This window comes from Lotus japonicus, chromosome 1, assembly GCF_012489685.1.
Source record: "Lotus japonicus ecotype B-129 chromosome 1, LjGifu_v1.2".
Classification (NCBI taxonomy): Eukaryota; Viridiplantae; Streptophyta; class Magnoliopsida; order Fabales; family Fabaceae; genus Lotus; species Lotus japonicus.
In genome coordinates, this window is record NC_080041.1 from 117,613,832 (window position 1) to 117,636,170 (window position 22,339).

The following is a 22,339-nucleotide window of genomic DNA, read 5'->3' on the forward strand; positions in this document are numbered from 1 at the left end:
TCTTGTTTGGATAATATTAATCAAAAGCACTTTCATATGTATAACTACTATAAAAGTTTAATATTAATGTACCAACCAACTTTCATCCAACTTAGAAGTGAGCATTGTGTCAAGTTGGATGAATCTGGGTTTTGAGGCAAAAGTGGGTTAAGGTGAAAGTGAGTTCAAACTGTCCAAACAAGATGACACACTGTTACATGCAAACCAAAAGCACATTGAAGGGGTACAACAGAAAAACAAACATAGCCTATAGTTCACTCAGATGTTATTTAGCTTGTGGTGCTTATTTTTTCCTTCAAGTGGCTAAACATGACCAGTACTTATTAGTTATTATCCACTTTGCATGTGGAACTAGTTTAATCTAATAACACAAAACCAAGTGCGATATTTGGGGTTCCAGTTTTAGTAATAATTTCCGTGCATCACGACACTGATACACTTACGTTTCAACAGGGGAATGTGTCCCCAATTATTGTGAAGTGAGACAGGTATGCACCTAATTCAGAGAAACCCCATCAATGTTTGTGTCATGGCATCTTCATTTTTAGCTAGACGCCTGGCAGATCTAGAACATGCAATTATGCAAGTTGCCGCTTTTGGAGGATTTAGATGATGAATAATGAATTCCCACTTTGATATCACTCACATCACACCAAGTGAGAGATATGAGTCTAACCGATTGCATGTTCCAGGTTTAATTTTCACGATTTTGTTAGTTGAGGATACGAATCCTCTTCGTCGAGTAAAATCTCAGTTAGTGGTAAATCTTTCTCTAAGGCTCCTACATAGGTGCTATACCGTCAGTTAAATAAGATGGAAGAGAAAATACAGTGAATCAAAACTTTTACGATATCAATAATGTTACTTACACACCTCTCATTTGAGGTGGAAGAGGTGGAACGAAGAGAGAGAGATAGAAAGAAAAGAAAAAGTAAGAGAGAGAAAGTATGAGATGTGATAGATGATAAGATGAGAGAGATAGAAACAAATATAGGTGGAAATGAAGTGTTTAAAAAATGAGGTGTGTATATATCATTACTCTTACGATACGACATGCTCATTCAAATTGTGCTAAACGAAACAAACACAAAGTTCTCACAGTTATGGGTCACTTCGGAGTTAGTGCTGAGTACAAGAGAGGCCCATATCCAGGACAGATAGGATAGATGGTGACCGTGTTGATCCACATGGTTAGGGAAATTGGATTTGGTTGACCTGAGTAGCTTCTTAGCACTTTCGCTCAATCATTTCTGATGATCACTGCATAAAATAGCTGTTTGCATGTTTTTTATCTTAAGCTTCAATTAATTTTGAGCTCATAAGCTTCAATTAATTGCATGGGTTCGCATGTTCTAGATCTGCCAGGCGTTAAAGAACAAACAGCTATTTTTCTTAAAGCTTCAATTAACTTTTTTCTCGAGAAAATCTGTTTGTTCTTTAAGAAACAAATACTTTTGATGGGTTCGCATTTACTTATTGTACATTAGCTAAGTTATTGACCAAAAAAAAAACATAAGTTAAGTTTGAGAAGACAGAGAACAAAGAGAGTTAGAGAAGAGAGGAGAGGGACAACTTTATTTGGTGGGGGAGAGTGGGAGGAGCAGATCCAAATTTTATGTTGCGGAGTCAATATTTGCATATATTATACTTTTGTTAAAAATATTAATTTTTCTCCAACTTGAACTACTAGAGGAAAAAAATTTACCTTTCATAAATGTGAACTTTCGGAAGCAACAAAATTTACACTTCCGGAAGTTGAAATTTAGGAAGTAAAAAAAACTTAGAATTTGAACTTCCGCAAGTGTAATTTTTCTTACTTATGAATTAGACAGACCTTCATAACTTAAACTTCAGGGGAAAAAAAATTACACTTCCAGCATTTAAACTTGAAATTGAGTAAGTAAAAGTTTACACATCTAGAAATTCTTTTTTTTCTTGTTAATTACAGTTCGAAACTAGAACTTCTGATAGCAAAATATTTAACACTTTCAGACCTTAAACTTTGGAAAGCAAACATTGTTAAATTTTTGGAAATTGAAATTCTGTTTTTTATAGAGATATGTGAGAAAGATCATTATTTAAGATGCTAATTTTGGGGTGTGTAAAAACTAACACAAAAGTTAAAAGCTATGGGCATCGTTGAAATAGTTTTACTTCTGTTACTATTGAAGTGTAGATACTATGGGTCTTGAGGTGCTGTGAAAATTATACAAAAGTCATGGTGGGGGTTGTGTTGATGTATTTATTTCTTTTTGGTAAATGGAAAAAAATGAATCAAACAAATAAATAAACTACAGCCCAAAGATTTTTGTAGCCAAATGCGACCCAATCCTCTCCGGGGGGAATATCAAGAGAAGTGTAAACACATTGAAGGGAGCTCTAATATACAATCAGCCAACACATTAGCATATCTGCACCTCCAAATCTTACTCGAACAAACGTCGAATATCTAAAAGAGCTTGGCATGAGAATGAAACATGAATCTCTCATCCTATAGAGCTTCCACCATCTCCAAACAACTTGTTTCATAAATTGAAGTAGTTAAATGCAAGGTCCAAAATAGATGCAGTCCATGTTTCATGGCTTTACCAACGCTTTCAAAGCATTATTATTCATATGACTCGCATAGAAGCCACTAATCCAATTAGCACACCGTTAAATGGATTATTGGCTTCTATGCAGGTCCTATGAAGAAGATATGATGAAAATAAAATTGGAAATTGAAATAAAATACATTAAGATAATCATCTAGTAGATAACTAATTAAAGTCTTTATGTTTACCCTTTTAATGTGATTTCCGGACTTTAAGAGGATTATGTTGCTGGATTTGGGATATCTTAGAAAAAAAAGTATCAAAATAATAAAATATAGGTTTAAATAAGTTTTTCGTCCCTAATCTTTACCAAATGCTTGGCATTGGTCCCTCGCCGGAGTAAAGGTGGGCTTTAGTCCCTAACCTTTGTCAAAAGGTTTGGTTTTAGTCCCTCCGGAGCTCTTGGTCAACGCCGGAGCTCCGGTGACCCATGTGGCATTGCCACGTGGGATTAATAAGGCCAAATGCCACATGGGATTAATAAGGCCACGTGTTATTATTATTTAAAAAAAAAACATTAATTCAGTAATTAAAAAAACCCTAATTTAGTAATCTCAACATCTTCAAACAACCTTCATCCTCACATCTTCACCCTCCTCACATCCTAAACCCAGAAAAAACAATCTGACGGAGAGTAGCTATAGCATCCAATCTGGACCACATTGAAAGAAGAAATATAAAAAACCTCAGAAATATCACAGACCCAAATTCAAAGGAAAGAAAAACAAGAAGCACCATGGTCGACATCCCTCTTTCTGCATCTTCTTGTAAAGCTTAATCGGGTCCTCCTCCTCCTCCACCGTTTTTAAATTCGAATCCCTCTTTCTCTTCCTTCCACTTCCACTTCCAGATCCATTTGCCTCTTCTTCTTCTACATCTTCGTCACTGCTACTTTCCGATTCGGATCCGGATCCTTCGCGGTCCGGGTCTTCCTATTCGGGAAGCTTAGTGGCGGCGTTGGCGAAATCCGAGCGGGGGAACAAAAATCGTAGATCTGATTAGCTTCCTTCTCGTCGTCGTCAGTGAAAAACACCACGACGGCGTCGTTCTGGTCACGAAGGTAGTTGAGGTGTCGACGACGAGTACACGTGAGCTAGGGTTGAGGTTGAGGATTCTCATAAGGCCCCTGTGGCAGCCCCATTTGATCAAAACGACAAAGACACTGAATTCACTTTCTCCAGCATGGAAGTTTGTTACCGGGGAGCAAGAAGGTGGCTCAAACTCTGAATTTGATATGGGTGGCAACAGTGGGTGTAATCTGGAACTTCAAGAATGGTGCTGATCAGGGAGAGACCAAACTACCCGTTGACAAGGGGTAGGGGAGGTGAGATCTGGACGTGCTGAAGGGCTCCAAGCTGGCAAGGTCCCGGGAGGGGCTCCTGCAAGACGCTCCGATGCTAAAGTCAGTGAATGAAGTTGTGAGAATTGTGAGAATGGAGAGAATACCTTACCTTTAGCTTGAAGGAGTGTTCCCTTTATATAGGAGAGGTAGAATTAGGGTTGGAGCCATGCAACGTCATGCATGGCTCGTACTTGGGGGCACGGACCACCGTTGGATCTCCTGCTGAGGAACAGTGATCCAACGGCCTGGGGGCCCCTACGGATCTGCACCAGCCAACCTACCCCCTAGGGTAGTTGGCCTAGGTCAACCTCTACGTAGTGGGCCCAAGGCTTCTTGTCCTCACCCTTGGTGGTGGGGTCCAGGAGTAGGGGGCCTTTAAGATCCCTCAAGGTGTCCCCTAGCCGGGACGTTCCATGGGACCCAGCCCCGTCCAGGGTGCCCTGTCCGTTCCCGGTCAGGGTTCCCAGAACAGGTGCAGAGTTCAGAGAAGAAGTAGTGGAGATATGTAAAATTGTTGACATTGTACAGTTTAAAGAATGGGTACTGCTACTACTATTCGTTGAGGTAGATATGTGGATATAGTATGAAGGGGTTTGAGCACACAGTGGAATGAAGATTTGGACGGTTTTAGGGGGTGAAGCAAGATTCTGTGCTGATAGTGAATTGATTTGGAGTTTGATTAAATTAGTAGAATTTTGCTGGTGTCTGTACACTTGTACTTGTAATCCTATATGACATTTTGCATTGACATTGGGTGGGAAATTCATTGTTGTTCTAGCAGTTTTTCCATGTATTCTGCTTGATTCAATTCTATTTCACTTGGATTTGGTTGAAGGAAGGGGAAAAATTGGTTTTTGTTTATGAAATTTCTTTCGTTTCTTGTTGTTTTTGATCTCTAGATGCTTCTTTATTTGTTTCCAGAATTTGTGTTGTTGATTCAGTAGAGATGAATATGGAGGAGGATTAGATATTAATGATTTAATTAAAATGAAGATTTTTTTATTTTTTAGAATTTTAAACAATTTTTTTTAAGAATTAGTTAATTTTTTTAATTTAAATGAAAAAACAAATTCCACGTCAGCTCATTCATCTCATGTGGCAATGCCACATGGGCCACCGGAGCTCCGACGTTGACCCAGAGCTCCGGAGGGACCAAAACCAAACATTTTGACAAAGGTTAGGGACTAAAACCCACCTTTACTCCGGCGAGGGACCAATGCCAAGCATTTAGTAAAGGTTAGGGACGAAAAATTTATTTAAGCCTAAAATATATCTTGATTCTTATGAATTTAGTTGAATTTGACGAGTTCGCTAGTAGGGACTATAGGTTGGGGCTTTCTGTGCATGGTGATGGTGATTTGAAATTATGGGTTTCAATGTTCCCAAATGCTGATCTGCAAATTATTGGTTTCAATGGTCCCAATGTCTTATCGCTTTTTATTTTTCCAGGGTCCTCCTATTATAATGGAAACATTCCATTGATCGTTCATACCTTCCACACCAAACCCAACTACTCGTTTTTTTTTTTCTTTCTTGTTTTGGGTTTTAATCTTTGACCATTTCAGTGCGGCTCACGTCTTGTACATGTATTGTATAGTTGCCAAAAAAATATTAACCTTGTTGAGAAGTTAACAGAATGTTGAATTGCAACAAATTGGTAACGTGGAAATAGAATTGGTATTGAATTGATGATTGAATCAGTTTACATTCCAGCTTAGATAGTAATACAGGATTAACTGTACACCTATTATGTATCACAGGTGGCTAACTACACATCACATGTGTATAACTAACTAAAACAATTAAAACTAATTGTGTATTATTTGCTAACTCAGTTCAGTTTTATCAACTGAACTTCCCTTCTCTGCTGTCAGAGAGAGTAGTCTTCAGATAAAAGTCAATAAAACTTCTCTCACTTCTAATAAACATATATGTATACTTTAAATGTAGTGATATATATTGTCTTGAATAGTTTTTATGAAGAAACAAAGAAATTAAATTTCGTTCCAAATCAGTAGAAGATGATCTAAATTTTCCTAAGAAGCACAAAGTAGTAGAAGCTGATCTATCCCAGGAGAGTGATCTTCAATCCAAAATTGATCAACATGAGAACAAGCCAACTTTGCCACATGATCAGCTGCTGACATGAGTTGTAGATTTTCTTAACATAAATAAATTGGCAACCAAGGAAACTCAGTGATAAAAACTGGAAATCACTAATAATGGTGTGAAGATATGAATAACTAGAGTCTAGAGGTAGAGTTCCAAAGAGTGAGGAGGGGCAAGTATACATAAGTGGGATGTACAGTTGAAATCAAAATACTAGATATTGAAAAATAGTTGGGTAATAAGAATAGGAATTCGGATAACGTTTAGTAGAATTGTTGGATAGTATCCTATTCCAATTACATGTGTTCTAAGTCTGGGCTTTTAAGGCTAAGATGAATTGAAGGAGTACCAAGACAAGTTCAGATAAGAGCATGTCCAATCTAAGTCCAATAGTGGATAGTTGGTAGGGACACACCACAGTCACATTATACCAATCACACTTACCCCAAACTAAAGGCCCATTTTAGCCCCCCCCCCCCCCCCCCTCCAAATCCAATAAATTTGACTATTATAAAACCAGAGGCAGAAACTTGTGGCATCCAAGTCTGTTGCAGTTTGCAAGGACTGAGAAGCACTCTCCAACTAGTATCCGGCAAATTTGAACACCACCAATACATTTCAACTGTTTAGAATTTTTAATCTAATGCCCTACTAGACTTAAAACAAAATTATTCAATTCTAGCATACACGTACTATGATAGGGTCGAATGGTCATTTCTTCGTAGTGTGCTTACGCAAATGGGCTTTCCTTTAGCCTGGGTTGATTTAATTATGGATTGTGTTACCTCAGTTTAATTTCAGGTGATGTTAAATGGAAGTCCTCAAAGGCCTTTTGATCCAGGTAGAGTCTTGAGGCAAGGAGACTCTCTATCTCCTTATTTATTTATCCTTTGTGGGGAAGTTTTTTCGGCCTTGATTCAGAAGGAGATAGAGGCCTCTACTTTGCATGGTATTAAAATTGCACGCCCTGCATCTACCCCTGTTATTTCACATCTTCTTTTTGCAGATGACAACATTGTTTTTGCCCGAGCAACGCCGGAGGAAGCTTCCACAGTGATGAGGGTGCTTGCTTCCTACGAGTTTGTGTCTGGTCTGGTCATCAATTTTGACAAATCAATGTTATCTTGTAGCCGTAATGTGCTTAGTCCCCGTTTTAACGAGCTAAAGACGCTTTTGGGTGTAAAGGCTGTGGATAGCTACGACAGATATTTGGGCATTCCTACCATCATTGGTAAGTCAAAAACCCAAATATTTCAATTTGTCAAGGAAAGAGTTTGAAAGAAACTAAAGGGTTGGAAGGAGTGTTCTCTATCTCGAGCGGGAAGAGAGGTGCTTATTAAGTCGGTTGCCCAGGCAATCCCATCTTATATTATGTCTTGTTTTTTATTACCTGATGGTTTATGTGCAGATATTGAGCGAATGATCAGTAAATTCTATTGGAGTGGGGACGCAGACCGTAGGAGTATTCATTGGCTAAAATGGGACTCCTTATGCAGGTCTAAGCTTGATGGAGGAATTGGTTTCAGGGACTTTAAAGCGTTCAATATGGCGCTGGTTGGAAAGAATTGGTGGCGAATTTTTAAAAACCCAGACTCTCTGTTGGGTAGAGTTTTCAAAGCTGTGTATTTTCCTCAATCCTCTCTATTTGCAGCTAAGAAACATGGGCGTCCAAGCTATGCGTGGACAAGCATTTTTCGTGCAAAATGGATTTTTGAGGAAGGTGCCCGGTGGCGAGTGGGCAATGGGCGGAGTATTGATTTGTGGAGGGATAAATGGCTCCCAAGTGGGGTCCCAACTGCGTTTAGACATGATTTAGCAACTGATGCAAACTTGCATACTGTTTCAGACTTATTTGTGGCTAACATGCAGGTTTGGAACAGGAATTTGGTGGAGTTAGTGTTTTGGCCCCCGACGGCGCAGGAGATTTTACAGCTTCCTCTCCCTATGCAACTGTCTCTTGATGTCTTGTTTTGGCCTCATACTAGTGATGGCGGGTACACTACGAAGTCTGCTTATGGCTTCATTCGGAAACGAAGGATCCGCGAGGAGCCTTCTTCTTCATCGGGCCAGCAATCTCATGCAAGTTTTTGGAAAGCTTTGTGGTTCGTCGAAGCTCTACCTCGCTGTAAGGAGCTGGCTTGGAGAGTGGCTAAGAAGATTATTCCTGTGAGATATGCTTTGCGGATTCGTGGGATGCAAGTGGAGGAGGAGTGCGCATTTTGTGGCGCGAGCCCAGAAACCGTGGTTCACGTCCTCTTCATGTGCCCGATTGTGTCCAGATGGTGGTTCGCTTCTCCCATGTGTGTGCGCTTCCGTCATGGCGAGGAGCCTATGGATTTTCTACAGCAGTTTTTTTAGCACCATGACGATGAGTTGGGAGGTTTGTGCCTTACGTTTCTGTATGTACTGTGGGAGCTCCGTAATCATGGTTTTAAAACTCGGCTCGGACCGGCCGGTACGACCGGTTCAACCGGGACTCGGTAGTGCGGCCGGTCCAAACTAGTAATTGGATCGGATATGCAGTGAACCGGAATAAACCGGACTGACTCGGCCGGGTTGATCATTGAACCGGTGACTCGGCCGGTCCTCGGTTGAACCGGTTTGTCACCCCTTAAGTTTGTTTTCCAGTGATTTTATTTAAAAAAAAGTGATATGAGCTGGATTTGAGCACGGGACAAGGAAGCATATAGGGGAAACAATCACCACTAAGCCACTATTGTATGTTGTTAAGCATACTGTATGAAAATGTCTATATAATAACTAAATGTAATGCATAAACATAAAAAACATATCAGTGTGTTTTTAAGTGAAGAAAACAAATATTAAAATAAATTTTTATTTGGTAATGTTTAAAACACTACTTGCTAATATTTTTAAATTTGAAATATCAAGTTATTAATCAATGTTAGCTAGTATTTTTATTTTTTTATATTTTTTTAATGTAACCGAGTCAAGTAATCCACCCAGTGACTCACTGGTCCGACCAGTGACTCATTGACTCGGTGCCTCGGCCGAGTCAATGATCGAGCCGAGTTTTAAAACACTGTCCGTAATGCTGTTATCTACCAGCAAAAGCTACCAGATTTTTCAAGTATTATGGCACGGTTCAGCAGCCTTATTTCGCCAGTTGAGGATATGGCCTTGGATCGAGCTCCGGTGGAAAGGAGGAGCCTTGCTCGTGCATCATGGACCAGACCGCATGGGGATATTATCAAGATTAACTTTGATGCTTCATGGGTGCAACAAGCAGCGACGAGCCTTGGTTTTATTGCCAGAAATAACGCAACTGAGGTTATGGCAGCGGCAGTAGCGTCTCCAGTGGATGCTCCCTCACCAGTTATTGCAGAAGCTTTAGCTTTCCGGTGGTCGCTCTCTTTGGCCAAAGACTTGGGGTTCCGAGAGGTGTGCCTTGAAACAGACTGTCTATATCTCTTTGAGACATGGCAGAAGTCTAAGCGTGGTGATTCCTATTTGTTTTCAATTCTTAATGATTGTAGAGACTTAGTCTCATCTTTTTCGCATTTTGTTTTGTCTTTTGTTCGTCGAACTGGCAATTCTGTAGCCGATCACTTGGCTAAGAACTCCTCAAAATTCCATAACTCTGTTTGGATTGAGGAGGTGCCGCCGGTGTTGGAGTCTTTGATTTAAGTTGATGTACTAGCCTCTATGGCTTTTTGATTTCTTTAATGAATTACCCAGTTTCAAAAAAAAAAGCATACACGTACTATAATATATATTTTTTTAAGTCTATGGGTTGTGTGAATACATCAATGAAATTAAACAAACAATCTTAAAGAGATGGATATTATTCTCCTTACTTAGAGCATAAACTCGAACTCTCAAATATTATCTCAAGAGTCTTCCTGCTGCTAGAAAGATAGAAAATTTCCTTCAAGAATATATATAAATTGGGATTTGGTGTGGTTTTTAAGAAGAAAAATAAGATTGAAGGAAAGAGAAGAAGTAAGGGTTTATACTAATAGGATTTATATCTAGATTATGTCTAATATGGGAATTGGTGTGGTTTGGCGGATATTTGGACAAAGAGGGTTTATACTAAAATTAACATTTATAGAATAGTACTTTTTAAGTTTCAAAAGATAATTTTCATATAGTAATATCTTTTACCATGACAATCAACAAAGTCAAGGACAATCATTGAAATTTGTTAGTTCATATTTACCAAAATTCGTGTTTTTATATGATCAACTATAAATCTCTAACCTTATAAATTGTACAAGATTAGATTCTTATTATGACGCTGATGACAACAACTTTTACAGTACTTTAAATATAGTTTATAAAGAGATTTTTTGCAATGTGACCAAGTAAGTCATTTATTTCTTTATTGTTTAAAAAAATATCACAAAACAAAATCAAACAATTTTACCACGTGTAGTTTTGTTGCTTATTTTTTTTTGGGTGAAATGCGTTAGAATAATCGTGATTGTGAGCATTGTCCTCAATATAGTTACTTCACTTACAAATTTTAATTAATATAATGATTTTTTAGTGCATTGTATTAACCCGTATATGTTTCTTCAACTCTCTGCAATATATTATGTTCGAAAAAAATAAAAACTCTCTGCTGTTAAGAAATTAGTGAAAGGGAGAGGGGAGAAGAGAGTAGCACGTGTAAGACAAGTAAAATTGTGTAAAATGAGGTGTGTGATGCTTGGTGCATCATCCTCTTATTTATAGCATTAGGGAGACAAAAACATATGGGCTTGGCCCATTCGCCCATGTGGTCATCTATTTACAACACTCCCCCTAGATGACCATCTCTTAAGAATGTGTCTCATTAAAAATCTTACTAGGAAAAACCCAGTGAGATAAAAAACCTAGTGAAGGAAAAAGAGTACATCATTCTATAGTTCGTCTTTGTATATTGTCTCATTAAAAACCTTACCATGAAAAACTCAATGAGAAAAAAACACGGTTAAGGAAAAAAGAGTACAATGCATATTAATTGAGATCTTTCAGCCAACGAATTCCGATATTTTGCACAAGCTTTTCAAATGTTGTAGTTGGAAGAGCCTTCATAAAAATTATCACTTGAACGAATTTGTTGGATGTCTATGTCACCATTCTTTTGTAGATCATGAGTGAAAAAGAGCTTTGGTGATATGTGCTTTGTTATATCTCCCTTGATGTATCTTTCTTTAGCCTTGTGTTGTCTGCAAGGTGATGGATGAATATCCGATGTAGAATTTCTCATATTCAAATTTGGACAATGAAACCGAAATTGGTTAAAAGCATTTTCCATTTTGTCAATCAATGACCAATTCAGAACCAAACAATTATGCAATATCCTTTAACATCTTTGGGGTATAGACTTTAAGTCCAAAGACTCTTATATTTTTGCAAATGAATTGCTTCTTTATATGTTGGTCAACCACACCCTTTTATATGGGTTCGATATTCTCGCACTTATAATATTGAGCGCTACTTCATTTGTCGACAATTTTTCAAGTTCTTGGATCCTTGTTTAAACTTGTAGAGATATAATCGATTGAGATATCTTTGTATCAATAAATCACAGGTACCTGAACCTCTTCATGAGGTTTAAACAATTTTGATAATCTCTACATGATAATTTTCCTCATAACAAGACCATCTTCCTTCTCTAAAATTTATCTTTGGAACCAAGTTTAGGCATGTCTTAGCCTAATAAAATTTCAATAGAGAAGGTTATTTGCACATTAAGGAATTTAGAAATCCCTTTTTTTTTTATCAGAGAATGCATCTTTTGAACTTCAGGTTCATATTGTAGTATGCGAGCATATATGCATTCAAAACAAAATTTCTGAGCTGCTTAGTTTTTCTCTCCCCCTAATGCCGAGAAATAATGATAAGTAAGATATGAATTATCTTCGGTGGATGATTCAAATTCATAACATAATCTCGGTTTTTTCTTGTAGTCTCATCTTTTAGTGCGGTCTAATGACGCATAGTGCACATAAAAAAAAAATTATAGATGAGAGATGTTAGGTTCCTGACCATGAACCAATTGCAAGGGAGAATTCTACTGACTCGTTGGTTTGATGCATATAGATGTTGCTAGTAGCAACATCACATGTCCATAAAATAAGGACATTTGTTCTCTTAATGATTGTCTGGCTATAAATAAGAAGCATTTAGCTAAATATCTTTGCCCGATCATTTTAAATATGAACATGTGCAACTCGACATTCTAAATCATGTCACATACCAACTTGATCAAGGTTGGAAATTTCATTCTATTAAGGTTGATGCATCGATAAACACAGAATATGTGCACATGTATCACATCAAATATATTCAAGAATCACAGGGAATTCCCCTTACTTTGCCACAATTTTAATTTTTGGCTTTGAGAACAACATATGGAAAAATAGACTTTCGCATCATAAGACTCGGGATGGTCTCACCGGTCATATGTCAATCACAATCACTTGTTTCATACGAAGAACTTCTCTAATCAAAATAATGCTTCAATATTTCAAAGACTATTTCCTCGCATTTTGAATCCTTCAGGGATTTTCACATTTTTATCTTCATACTTTGATATCACTAGCTCGTGAGGTAGGAAGAGCCCAAAATATAAGACTCTAAATCACACTTTAATTCTCAACGTTCTCCCCCTCAAGTGTGAGTTACCACCACATTACATGTCCTTCAGGGACAATGAGTAATTCTTTAATGACGGATTACAACTTTTTATCATGTTAAATGAAATATTTACTTCTGGAAATATTTCAATCATAATAATACATGCAAAATATATCTCAACTCAAAGGACAAAGTTAGAGGAATATAATGCATTCTCAATATTCAATTGTGTTCCTCTAGGCAAGGAATATAATGCATTCTCAATATTCAATTGTGTTCCTGTAGGCAATAATATTTTGGCTCTTCCGGAGCCTTCAATCATTTTTGTAGTACTAGATATAGTACGAGCATTTGCTTCTTGCATTACCAAAGAAGAAAAATAGAACTTATCATTAAGTATTGTGTGCGTTGTTGCACAATCAGCGAGACAAAACACCTTCGCCATTAAAATCAATATCCATAGCTCAACAAAATATTATATTTTGAGCATCAAAAATTTCTAGTGCATTTCAATGCTTGCACTCTTTCTTTTGGATTTAGGAATGAATCTTCAGGATTCAAAATCACTACAGTCTATAGTTCTTCTGGACTCGTAGACCTTTCTTTTGGATTTAGGAATGAATCTTCAGGATTCAAAATCACTATAATCTACAGTTCTTCTAGCCTCGCAGACTTGTCTTTTGGATTTAGGAATGAATCTTCACAATTTAAAATCACTACAGTCTACAGTTCTTCTGGAGTCATAGATTATAAATCTTCTGTATTCAAAATAAAAAAATAATTGCATTGCAGTTCTTATAGTTCTTATGAACACATAGGATATCAGTATAATAAAATAAGAGAATAAAACAAAATAATGAATTGGACTTAAAAAAAATAATGAAAAAAAACTAATGAATGTAAGAAAGTAACCTAAAGAGACAATGAGTAACGTAAAGTAACGTAAAAAGAAATTAACTGAAACGTAAAAAAACAAAATTGAAAGAAGAAAAAAAAAAGACAAAATTAGTAATTGAGCGGAACCTGCCCTTTCTATGTTTGATTATTTGTTAGGATAGAGAGATATTGGGGCTATTATGATTTGAACCCACGCATCCACACCACTAACAACGTACAACAACCAGAAGCAAATTTATCTTGATATATGATAATAATTTCCGTTTCAATATTGAAAATGAATGCAATTAAATCATACTTAATATTATAAAGACTAATTAAATCTAATGAATGACAGTTTTTTTTTTCAAAACAGATTTAAGGGAAAAGAAAACATATATATTAAACAAATTACCAACAAATAAATATTGATTCGCTATCCAATGGAGTGTGATATGTCTGTTCTCTCTCCCTCTGGAGATGGCAGCGCGAAGCCACCGGACAAGGGCACTCAACCGCAACATGTTTCCTTTAAGGACAAGCTCATGGGGGGTTCTCCTGTTTCCCCACCACGTGAATTCGTAGACTTGATTGACAATGGTAAGATGAAGGTGATCTATGTGAATGATAATCCACTGCTACCAAAAATAGTAGTGGAACGGGAGGTGATTGAGAACATGTCCTCACCGTGGAAGGATGCTCTTGTCATCTCCCTTCTGGGCAAAAGACTAGGATACAAGCTCATGAAGGCTAAATTGACGAGCCTCTGGAGGCTGGCTGGCGAATTTGATCTCATGGATGTGGATAATGGCTTCTTCATGGTCAAATTTGACAGAACTGAGGACAGAGACAGGGTCATTAGTGGAGGACCCTGGATGATCTTTGATCATTACCTGGCGGTGGCCACCTGGAGCCCGGAGTTCATATCACCGGCTGCAAAGGTTAAGAAAACGTTGGCATGGATTCGCATCCCTGGTCTCAATGTCATATTTTATGATGAGAGCTATCTGATGTCGGCTGCAAGAGCCATAGGCAAGCCTGTGAAGCTGGATAGGAGCACACTCAAGGCGGAAAGGGGACGGTTTGCACGAATATGTGTAGAGCTTGACCTGGCTAAACCAGTTGTGGGAAAGATCTGTCTGGAGGACTACTGGTACAAGGTAGAATATGAGGGGCTCCATGTCATTTGCACCAAGTGCGGATGCTACGGGCACAGATCCAGGGAATGCACGGGCCTGCCAACTACAGCGCCAAATGGAGTTCAGAAAGGAGCAACCGGGGTGACGGCGGTGGCCCAAGAAGAGGTGCCAGCCACCGGAGACAAGGGCGGAGACATGGGGTGCCAAGCCATGGAAATTCTGTTACCTAGTGAGGCGGTTACAGAGGAAATCAGCATTGATGACGCCATTCAAGTTGACAAACCAGAATTAATTGCCAATGATGAGGGGGACCCACTAGGCCAATGGATGACCGTGGTAAAGAGGAAAAAAATAGAAAGAAGTCAACGGTACACGTGCAGAAGGCGGCGGCTGAGGAAAACAAGGGGAGGATAAATCCCAACGGAAAGCAAGGTAATGAGGGGCCAATTAAAGCTAATGATTCCAGCAAGAAACAACACGGAATCTTAGGCATATCCCACGTTGACAAGTATAGTAGCAAAGGTGGGACCGGAAGTAAAAAGGAGAAAGGCAAAGAAGTTATTATTACTGAAGGGAGTAAGGGGACAGCGGTGTTCCAGTTTGGAAGCACGAATGGGCCAGCAAACCAATTGATGATGATCAATAAAAAACGCCGGACACGAGGCTATGAATGGGAGCGTGGGGACCACGACGCAGTCAACGCGAGTCATCAAACCCCCCTCCGGATTTTGGGCCGCAATGATGAGGTAATGGAATCAGTTAGCGAGGGAATCAATGGGATCAACTCAGTCAAGGAAACTGATGTGGAGCTGGCACACGACACAATCACCATTAATGCCAATGATTAGCCCCATCAAGCCGGCCTGCCTTAAGGGGTTTTTCCCCTCCAATTTAAATCAGTGTTTAATGATTGGTTTTGATGATTTTAAAATTATATCTTGGAATATTAGAGGAGCAATGCATGACCATGGGAAACTTGCTGTGAAAGATATAATACGCAGTAAGAAACCTGATGTGTTTATCCTTTTGGAAACTAAATGCCAATTCCAAAGGGTTCGGAGATTCTGGAATTCCCTTGATTTTGTCCCAATCTTCATTGAGGAAGCCCGAGGCTTTAGCGGGGGAATTTGGGTGCTTGCTCATAGAGGTTCAAATGTGACTTTCAGGCTAGTGGAAGCTCATCAGCAAGTAGTGACCTTTGAGGTGTGGAAAGCAAACCTTTCCTGGGTTTGTAGTGCAGTGTATGCTTCCCCTATCCCAACACAGAGAGACCTTCTTTGGGACCACCTGCTGATCCTGAGAGGCTCGATCTGTCTTCCATGGCTTCTTCTGGGGGATTTTAATGAGATTCTTCTTCCCTCAGAAGTCCGAGGTGGTGACTTCCTGCCTAACCGAGCTGATTTGTTTGCATCAATCCTTGAGCGTTGCAACCTTATTGATCTAGGTTCAGTGCGGCGTAAGTACACTTGGTTCAGAAAGGTGAACAACAGACTTATCTTGTCTAAACGTTTGGATAGAGCACTGGGAGATACGGACTGGCGCCTAGCCTTCCCTGATGCGTTTGTAGAGATCCTCAACAGAGTTCACTCGGATCATGCCCCCCTCCTTCTCCAGTGTGGGAGCTTAGCTACGGACTCTCAAGACCGTCCTTACCGTTTTATTGCAGCTTGGACGGAGCATGCTCAGTTTGGGACTTTGGTGGAGAATGCGTGGAGGCAAGGTGACGAAGATATTGGCCAAAAGCTGGATCGAGTGAGGGAGGCTTCCTTGGAGTTTAATAAGGAGGTCTTTGGCAATATTTTTAGGAGGAAAAGACATATCGAAGCTCGCCTTAGAGGTGTCCAAAGAGACCTTGATACCATGGTGACCTCTAGCATGGTTCTTCTTGAAACCGACCTGCAACGCGAGTACCGTAATATCCTCAAGCAAGAAGAGCTATTGTGGTACCAGAAGGCCAGAGAGAACAGAGTGAAGTTGGGAGACAGAAATACTGCTTACTTTCACACACAAACTGTTATTAGACGCAAAAGGAACTATATCCACCACCTCAAGCTTGGAGATGGAGAATGGTGTTCTGATGCAGCGGTGCTCAAACAGGAGGTCCAGAGTTTTTTCACTAATCTCTTTGCTGTTGATTCTTCTTTGCAGGGAACACATCTCAGTCATACTCAGTTTCCTTCGTTGACGGAAGAGGCCAAAATCCACCTTATGCAGCCAGTCTTGAAGGAAGAAGTCAAGGACGCTTGATGCACATGAAGTCATATTCAGCACCAGGCCCAGATGGCTTTCAACCTCTTTTTTACAAAAAGTATTGGAACCATGTGGGTGACGCTCTCTGGAAGCTAGTGAGGGATGCCTTCCATGCAGGTCAGGCTAATGAGGAGTTAATGGAGATCTTGGTAGTGCTTATCCCGAAAGTGGACCATCCGTCAAATGTAAAAGAGTTCCGACCCATAAGCCTATGCAATGTCACCTATAAGCTTATTACTAAGGTAATGGTGAATAGACTACGGCCTTTTCTTAATAATTTGATTGGCCCAATGCAGAACAGTTTTATCCCAGGTAGAGGAACCATGGATAATGCCTTCCTTGCTCAGGAGATAATTCATCATATGCACAAGTCCTCAGCAAGGAAGGGGAGTTTGGCGTTTAAGATTGACTTGGAAAAAGCATATGATAGTGTTTCTTGGTCGTTCTTAAAGGAAACGTTGGAATACTTTGGTTTCCCGGAGATAACTATTAGCCTTATTATGTGCTGTGTTACCTCTTCTCACATGTCTATTTTGTGGAATGGATCTAGGCTCCCAAAGTTCCGGCCCGGAAGAGGACTTAGACAAGGGGACCCTCTTTCCCCATATTTGTTTGTCTTGTGTATGGAAAGGCTATCAGTCTCTATTCAGAGGCATGTAGATGAAGGTGTTTGGAACCCTGTAAGCATCTCAAGAGGAGGGCCCCCTATATCTCACCTCTTCTTCGCTGACGATGTGCTTTTGTTTTGCCAAGCTACTGCAAACCAAGTTCATCTTCTGGCAGACACCATGCAAGCTTTCTGTGATAGCTCAGGTCTCAAGATAAATATGGCTAAATCAAAAGCCATCACTTCTAAAGGAGTTCGAGAGGATGTCAAGGCCACTATCTCGAGTATTGCTCCTATCCCCTTTGTTCGGGATTTAGGTAAATACTTGGGGTTTCCACTCAAGGGAGGGAGGATGCAAAGAGGGAATTTTGATTTTCTTCTTGACAACATTAAACGCAAGCTTGGCACATGGAGAAGAAGTATGTTGAACCTAGCAGGGAGAGTTTGCCTTGCAAAGTCGGTGATTGCGGCCATTCCGACATACACAATGCAAGTTTTTTACATCCCCAGGTCTGTCACCAATCGCATTAACCAAATGATGCGATCTTTCATTTGGGGTGGTCATGGCGATTTGAGAAGTTGGCATTTGGTGGGCTGGCCTAAATTGACGAGAGCAAAGGTTCATGGAGGATTGGCTCTTCGAGACACTAATGTTGCTAACACTGCTCTCCTGGGAAAGGCGATTTGGAGCATTATGCACAGGCCACAGAAGCTTTGGGTGCAGGCGATGAGGCATAAATACATGGGCTCTCTCTCAGTTTTGCAGGTCCAACCAAAGAGGTTAGACTCCCCGGTTTGGAAGGGCCTCATGAAGGCTAGAGATCTCCTCATACCTGGCTTCCGGTTCAGATTGGGAACGGGTTCAACATCCTTGTGGTATGGAGATTGGAATGGTGGAGCCAAGATGGCGTACAGGATCCCGTATGTAGATATACATGATGTAAATGTTACATTGAAGGACATAGTGGAGGGGGGGAGTTGGACTCTGAACAGGTTATACACTCCTTTGCCAAGTGACCTGATCCAAGGTTTGCAACACATTAATCCGACCCTAGTTCACAATCGCAGGGATGCTTGGGTGTGGGACAGTAGTGCAACAGGGTGTTATACAGCCAAGGACGGATATGCGTGGCTTCTGGAACGTAGCCTGCAAGGGGTTCCAGACGAGGATTGGCGGTGGATTTGGAGATTAAAGATACCGGAACGGATTCGAATGTTTATATGGCTGGTAATGCATGATTCAATCCAAACAAATAGCTACCGGTTTAAGTGCAATATAGCTGGGGCGCCCAATTGCTCTCGCTGTTCCGCATCAGAGGAAGATGCAATCCACTGTTTGAGGGACTGCCCCCATTCGAGGGAGCTATGGCAGCGTGCTGGGGCAATTTCGTGACCGGGCTTCATGGTGCATGGCTGCGGTATCTGGGTAAGGAGGCACGCTACGGGTCGGAATGGAACCAAGTTCTTGGCTTGCCTGTGGGGCATATGGAAGTGGCGCAATAATATGATTTTTGAGGAAGCTGGGTGGTCCATTGACGAAGCTTGGAGGCGAGTATGTCATGAACATGATGAGATTGAGAAGTACATGAATGGGGATAATGATGATGCTGCTGATTATTGGATGTCTAGCCGATGGCTTCCACCACCACGGGGCATGGTGAATCTCTGCGTAGATGGTAGTTATAACCCGGGGTTGGCAAGCATGGGAGCTGGAGGTCTGTTACGAGATGAAAATGGCAATTGGGTGTGCGGTTTCCACAACTTCATGTCAGGAGGAAGTGCTCTGCTGTCGGAAGCAAGAGCCTTGAAGATCGGCCTGCAGGTAGCATGGGATCGCGGCTTTCGAGAGGTGATTGGAAACGTGGACTGCAGAGAGCTGCTGCAGGCGTTGAATGATGAGGAAGCACGTCAATTCTTCCCCATCCTTGGAGAAATTAATGAACTCAGACAGAGGAGGTGGACAGTGGAACTTAGCGTCATCAGTAGAGATTGCAACGCGCCAGCAGACTGGTTAGCCCGGAAGGGTGCCGCATCTCAAACCATGGGCATTTGGGTCTTGGTGGATCCTCCTTCGGACTTAGAAACCCTTGTATTAAGGGACCGTTTGGCTATTCCGTAGGTTTTCGTTTTGTTGTTTATTTTCCGATGTAACAAAAAAAGCATATATGCTGACGAATTTCTTCTCATTCTTTTGGACTACATATTACAAATATGATAGTATGATAAAAACAATAATAAAACCAATGACTCAATTAACTTCGGAAGAGGAATTTTAAAAAAGCTAAGGAACCGTGATGTTGATATATATGGACATACTTTCACTCTTTTTTTTTTTTAACCATGATCAATGTTCATTTGTGTTGTGCTATAAATTTTCTGGATTTATAACTAGAATACATCATATATATGGTTCTTCTGAACTCATTGTTCATATTATGCTATGAATCTTCTGGATCCATGATTAGAGTATATCATACTATGATTCTTCTAAACTCATAGTTTATATTATGCTATGGATCTTCTGGATCCATGACTATAGTACATCATACTATGTTTCTTCCGGACTCATAGTTTAGATTATGCTATGAATCTTAAAAATTCTTATGTCATGAATCTTGAGGATTCATTTTCAAAATTTGTATGTCATGAATCTTCATGATTCATCTTAAAAATTTGTATGCCATGAATCTTCAGTATTCATTTTCAAAATTGCATTACTTCTGAATTCATAGTTATGAATCAATAAAAGAAAAATAAATGATTCGAAGAAGATGAATAGAAAATAAAACTATATAAAGTATACCCTTCCACATGGATGTGGTACTTACTCGCTTGGATTAAGGAGAGACTAGCGTGCTGATAACGCGTTAAGAAATTAGTGAAAGGGAGAGGGGAAAAGAGAGTAGCAAGTGTGAGACAAGTAAAATTGTGTGGAATGAGGTGTGTGATGCTTGGTGCATCATCCTCTTATTTATAGCATTAGGGAGACAAAAACATATGGGCTTGGCCCATTGGCCCATGTGGTCATCTATTTACAATATCTACAATATATTACCAAATTACTGAATGAATATTCATATTAAATGATGCTAAATTCAAATATACAAACAAAAAACAAATTGATTGAATTTTAATATTTTGTCACTAACAAATATCATATGACACGTGAATCGCCAAAAAAAGCATTCATTTTTTATGCTTTGGGAAAATAACAAAACAACACAAAAGAGAACTCAGGACCTGCCAGAAAGTCCTTCAATAAGAAAGTCTCAAGTTTAATAGACGGTGTGCAAAAAACCGTCAAACTAGGCGTAAACGAGTGAACACCTCTTTTAGTACGCTAATCTACAACATCATTCTCCTCTCGTGTATCCAAGCAAGGATAATCCTCTAAATCATGAAAAATCCGACCATCCACATAAAATCTCAGACGCTCACCATTCTCAAGGACTGAAGCTAGCTCAGCACAGTCTACCTCATACTCCTGTCTGAATCGCAACTCCACGAAATAGATAAACCATGACGCAATGCACAAACACGTTCCAATTTATATTTCCTCATATCTAAGATTAATTTTATTAATTAAATTCATAAATTTTCTTTTTAGAAACTATTGAAAAAATAACACTTTATTCATCTATCTGCGGCGGTTCGCTAAACCACCGTAATAAATCACCATTGGTGGCAGTTTGAACCAAACCGACACAGGTTGACCCCATCGATTCCTCATTTTCTTAGTGATATCACATCTTAAAAAAAAACAGCAAAGGTCGTGGCCCTCGTGGGTGTGTATGTAATACATTTAAGAAGTAAAGGTGAAACAAAGACTAAAGAAAGAAATAGAAGGAAATTTTTTTTTCTCCTTCAGAAAACTATAAAAGGGAAAATTTTGATAAAAAAATAAAAAGATAAAATGAGTGGAAATAAAATAAAGGAGGAAGTTGAGTGTGAATCAATTGCGGAAAAAATATAAGATTTTTGACCTATCTTTGAAAGAGAGTAAACCCCGTAATACTGGCTGCTGCATCATTCCCTTGCAAGCCTATCTTCCGAACCCCACATCAAAGTCTTGTCATTGTGCCTGCGTCCGGGTCTGTATGAGTAAGGAAAGAGCTCGTAGTCAAACACCCCGCCTGGGGAGTACGGTCGCAAGACTGAAACTCAAAGGAATTGATGGGGGCCTGCACAAGCGGTGGAGCATGTGATTTAATTCGATACAACGTGCAAAACCTTACTAGCCCTTGACATATAAACAAGAAAACCAATCATTACCGGGATGGTACTGACTTTCATACCGGTGCTGCATGGTTGTCGTTAGTTTCCCCTATTTATCGGGGTTTGGAGTCACGACTTCGCACCGCATACTACTTCCTAGGTTGCAACACCCCTAGGTCCCATGACCTCTTTCTTGGACTTTCATCCGCATGGGGAGCGGTTGCTCGTTCCCAGACCGACGTCTTCCACGGGTTAAGCAACCGGTTGTGGCCATAAATAAAAAATCAAAACTGAAAAAACTTCCTATTTTTTTCCTAATTTGGAAGATTATGTTTTAGCTTTTTACTCATTTATTTTTTCTAATATGGAAGATTCCACTTTTGAAAAAAAAAATCGGATTTTTCTAGTCAAGTTGTACTCGTTTCCACTTTCCAATCATCAATTGGTTTACCTCAAAAAAAATGGAATCCACGACTAATCAAACACCTAGCTAGTTTATACTTTTTTTTTTTTGAAAGTAACACCTAGTTTATACTTACCGCATTCAAACGATTTTGCTTCTATTCTAATCACCATGTGACATGAAACTTAAAATTAAAAATATATCAATAGAAAT

General features: G+C 39.6%; 1 protein-coding gene across 1 annotated transcript; it reads left to right on the forward strand.

Moving 5' to 3' along the window:
- The first annotated feature begins 13,955 nt into the window (after positions 1 to 13,955).
- LOC130721259 (uncharacterized) lies at positions 13,956 to 15,499 on the forward strand. The gene is made up of 2 exons (XM_057572028.1): positions 13,956 to 15,019; positions 15,118 to 15,499. The coding sequence occupies exons 1-2, from the start codon at positions 13,956 to 13,958 to the stop codon at positions 15,497 to 15,499; spliced, it is 1,446 nt and encodes a 481-aa protein (XP_057428011.1).
- The last annotated feature ends 6,840 nt before the right edge of the window (positions 15,500 to 22,339 follow it).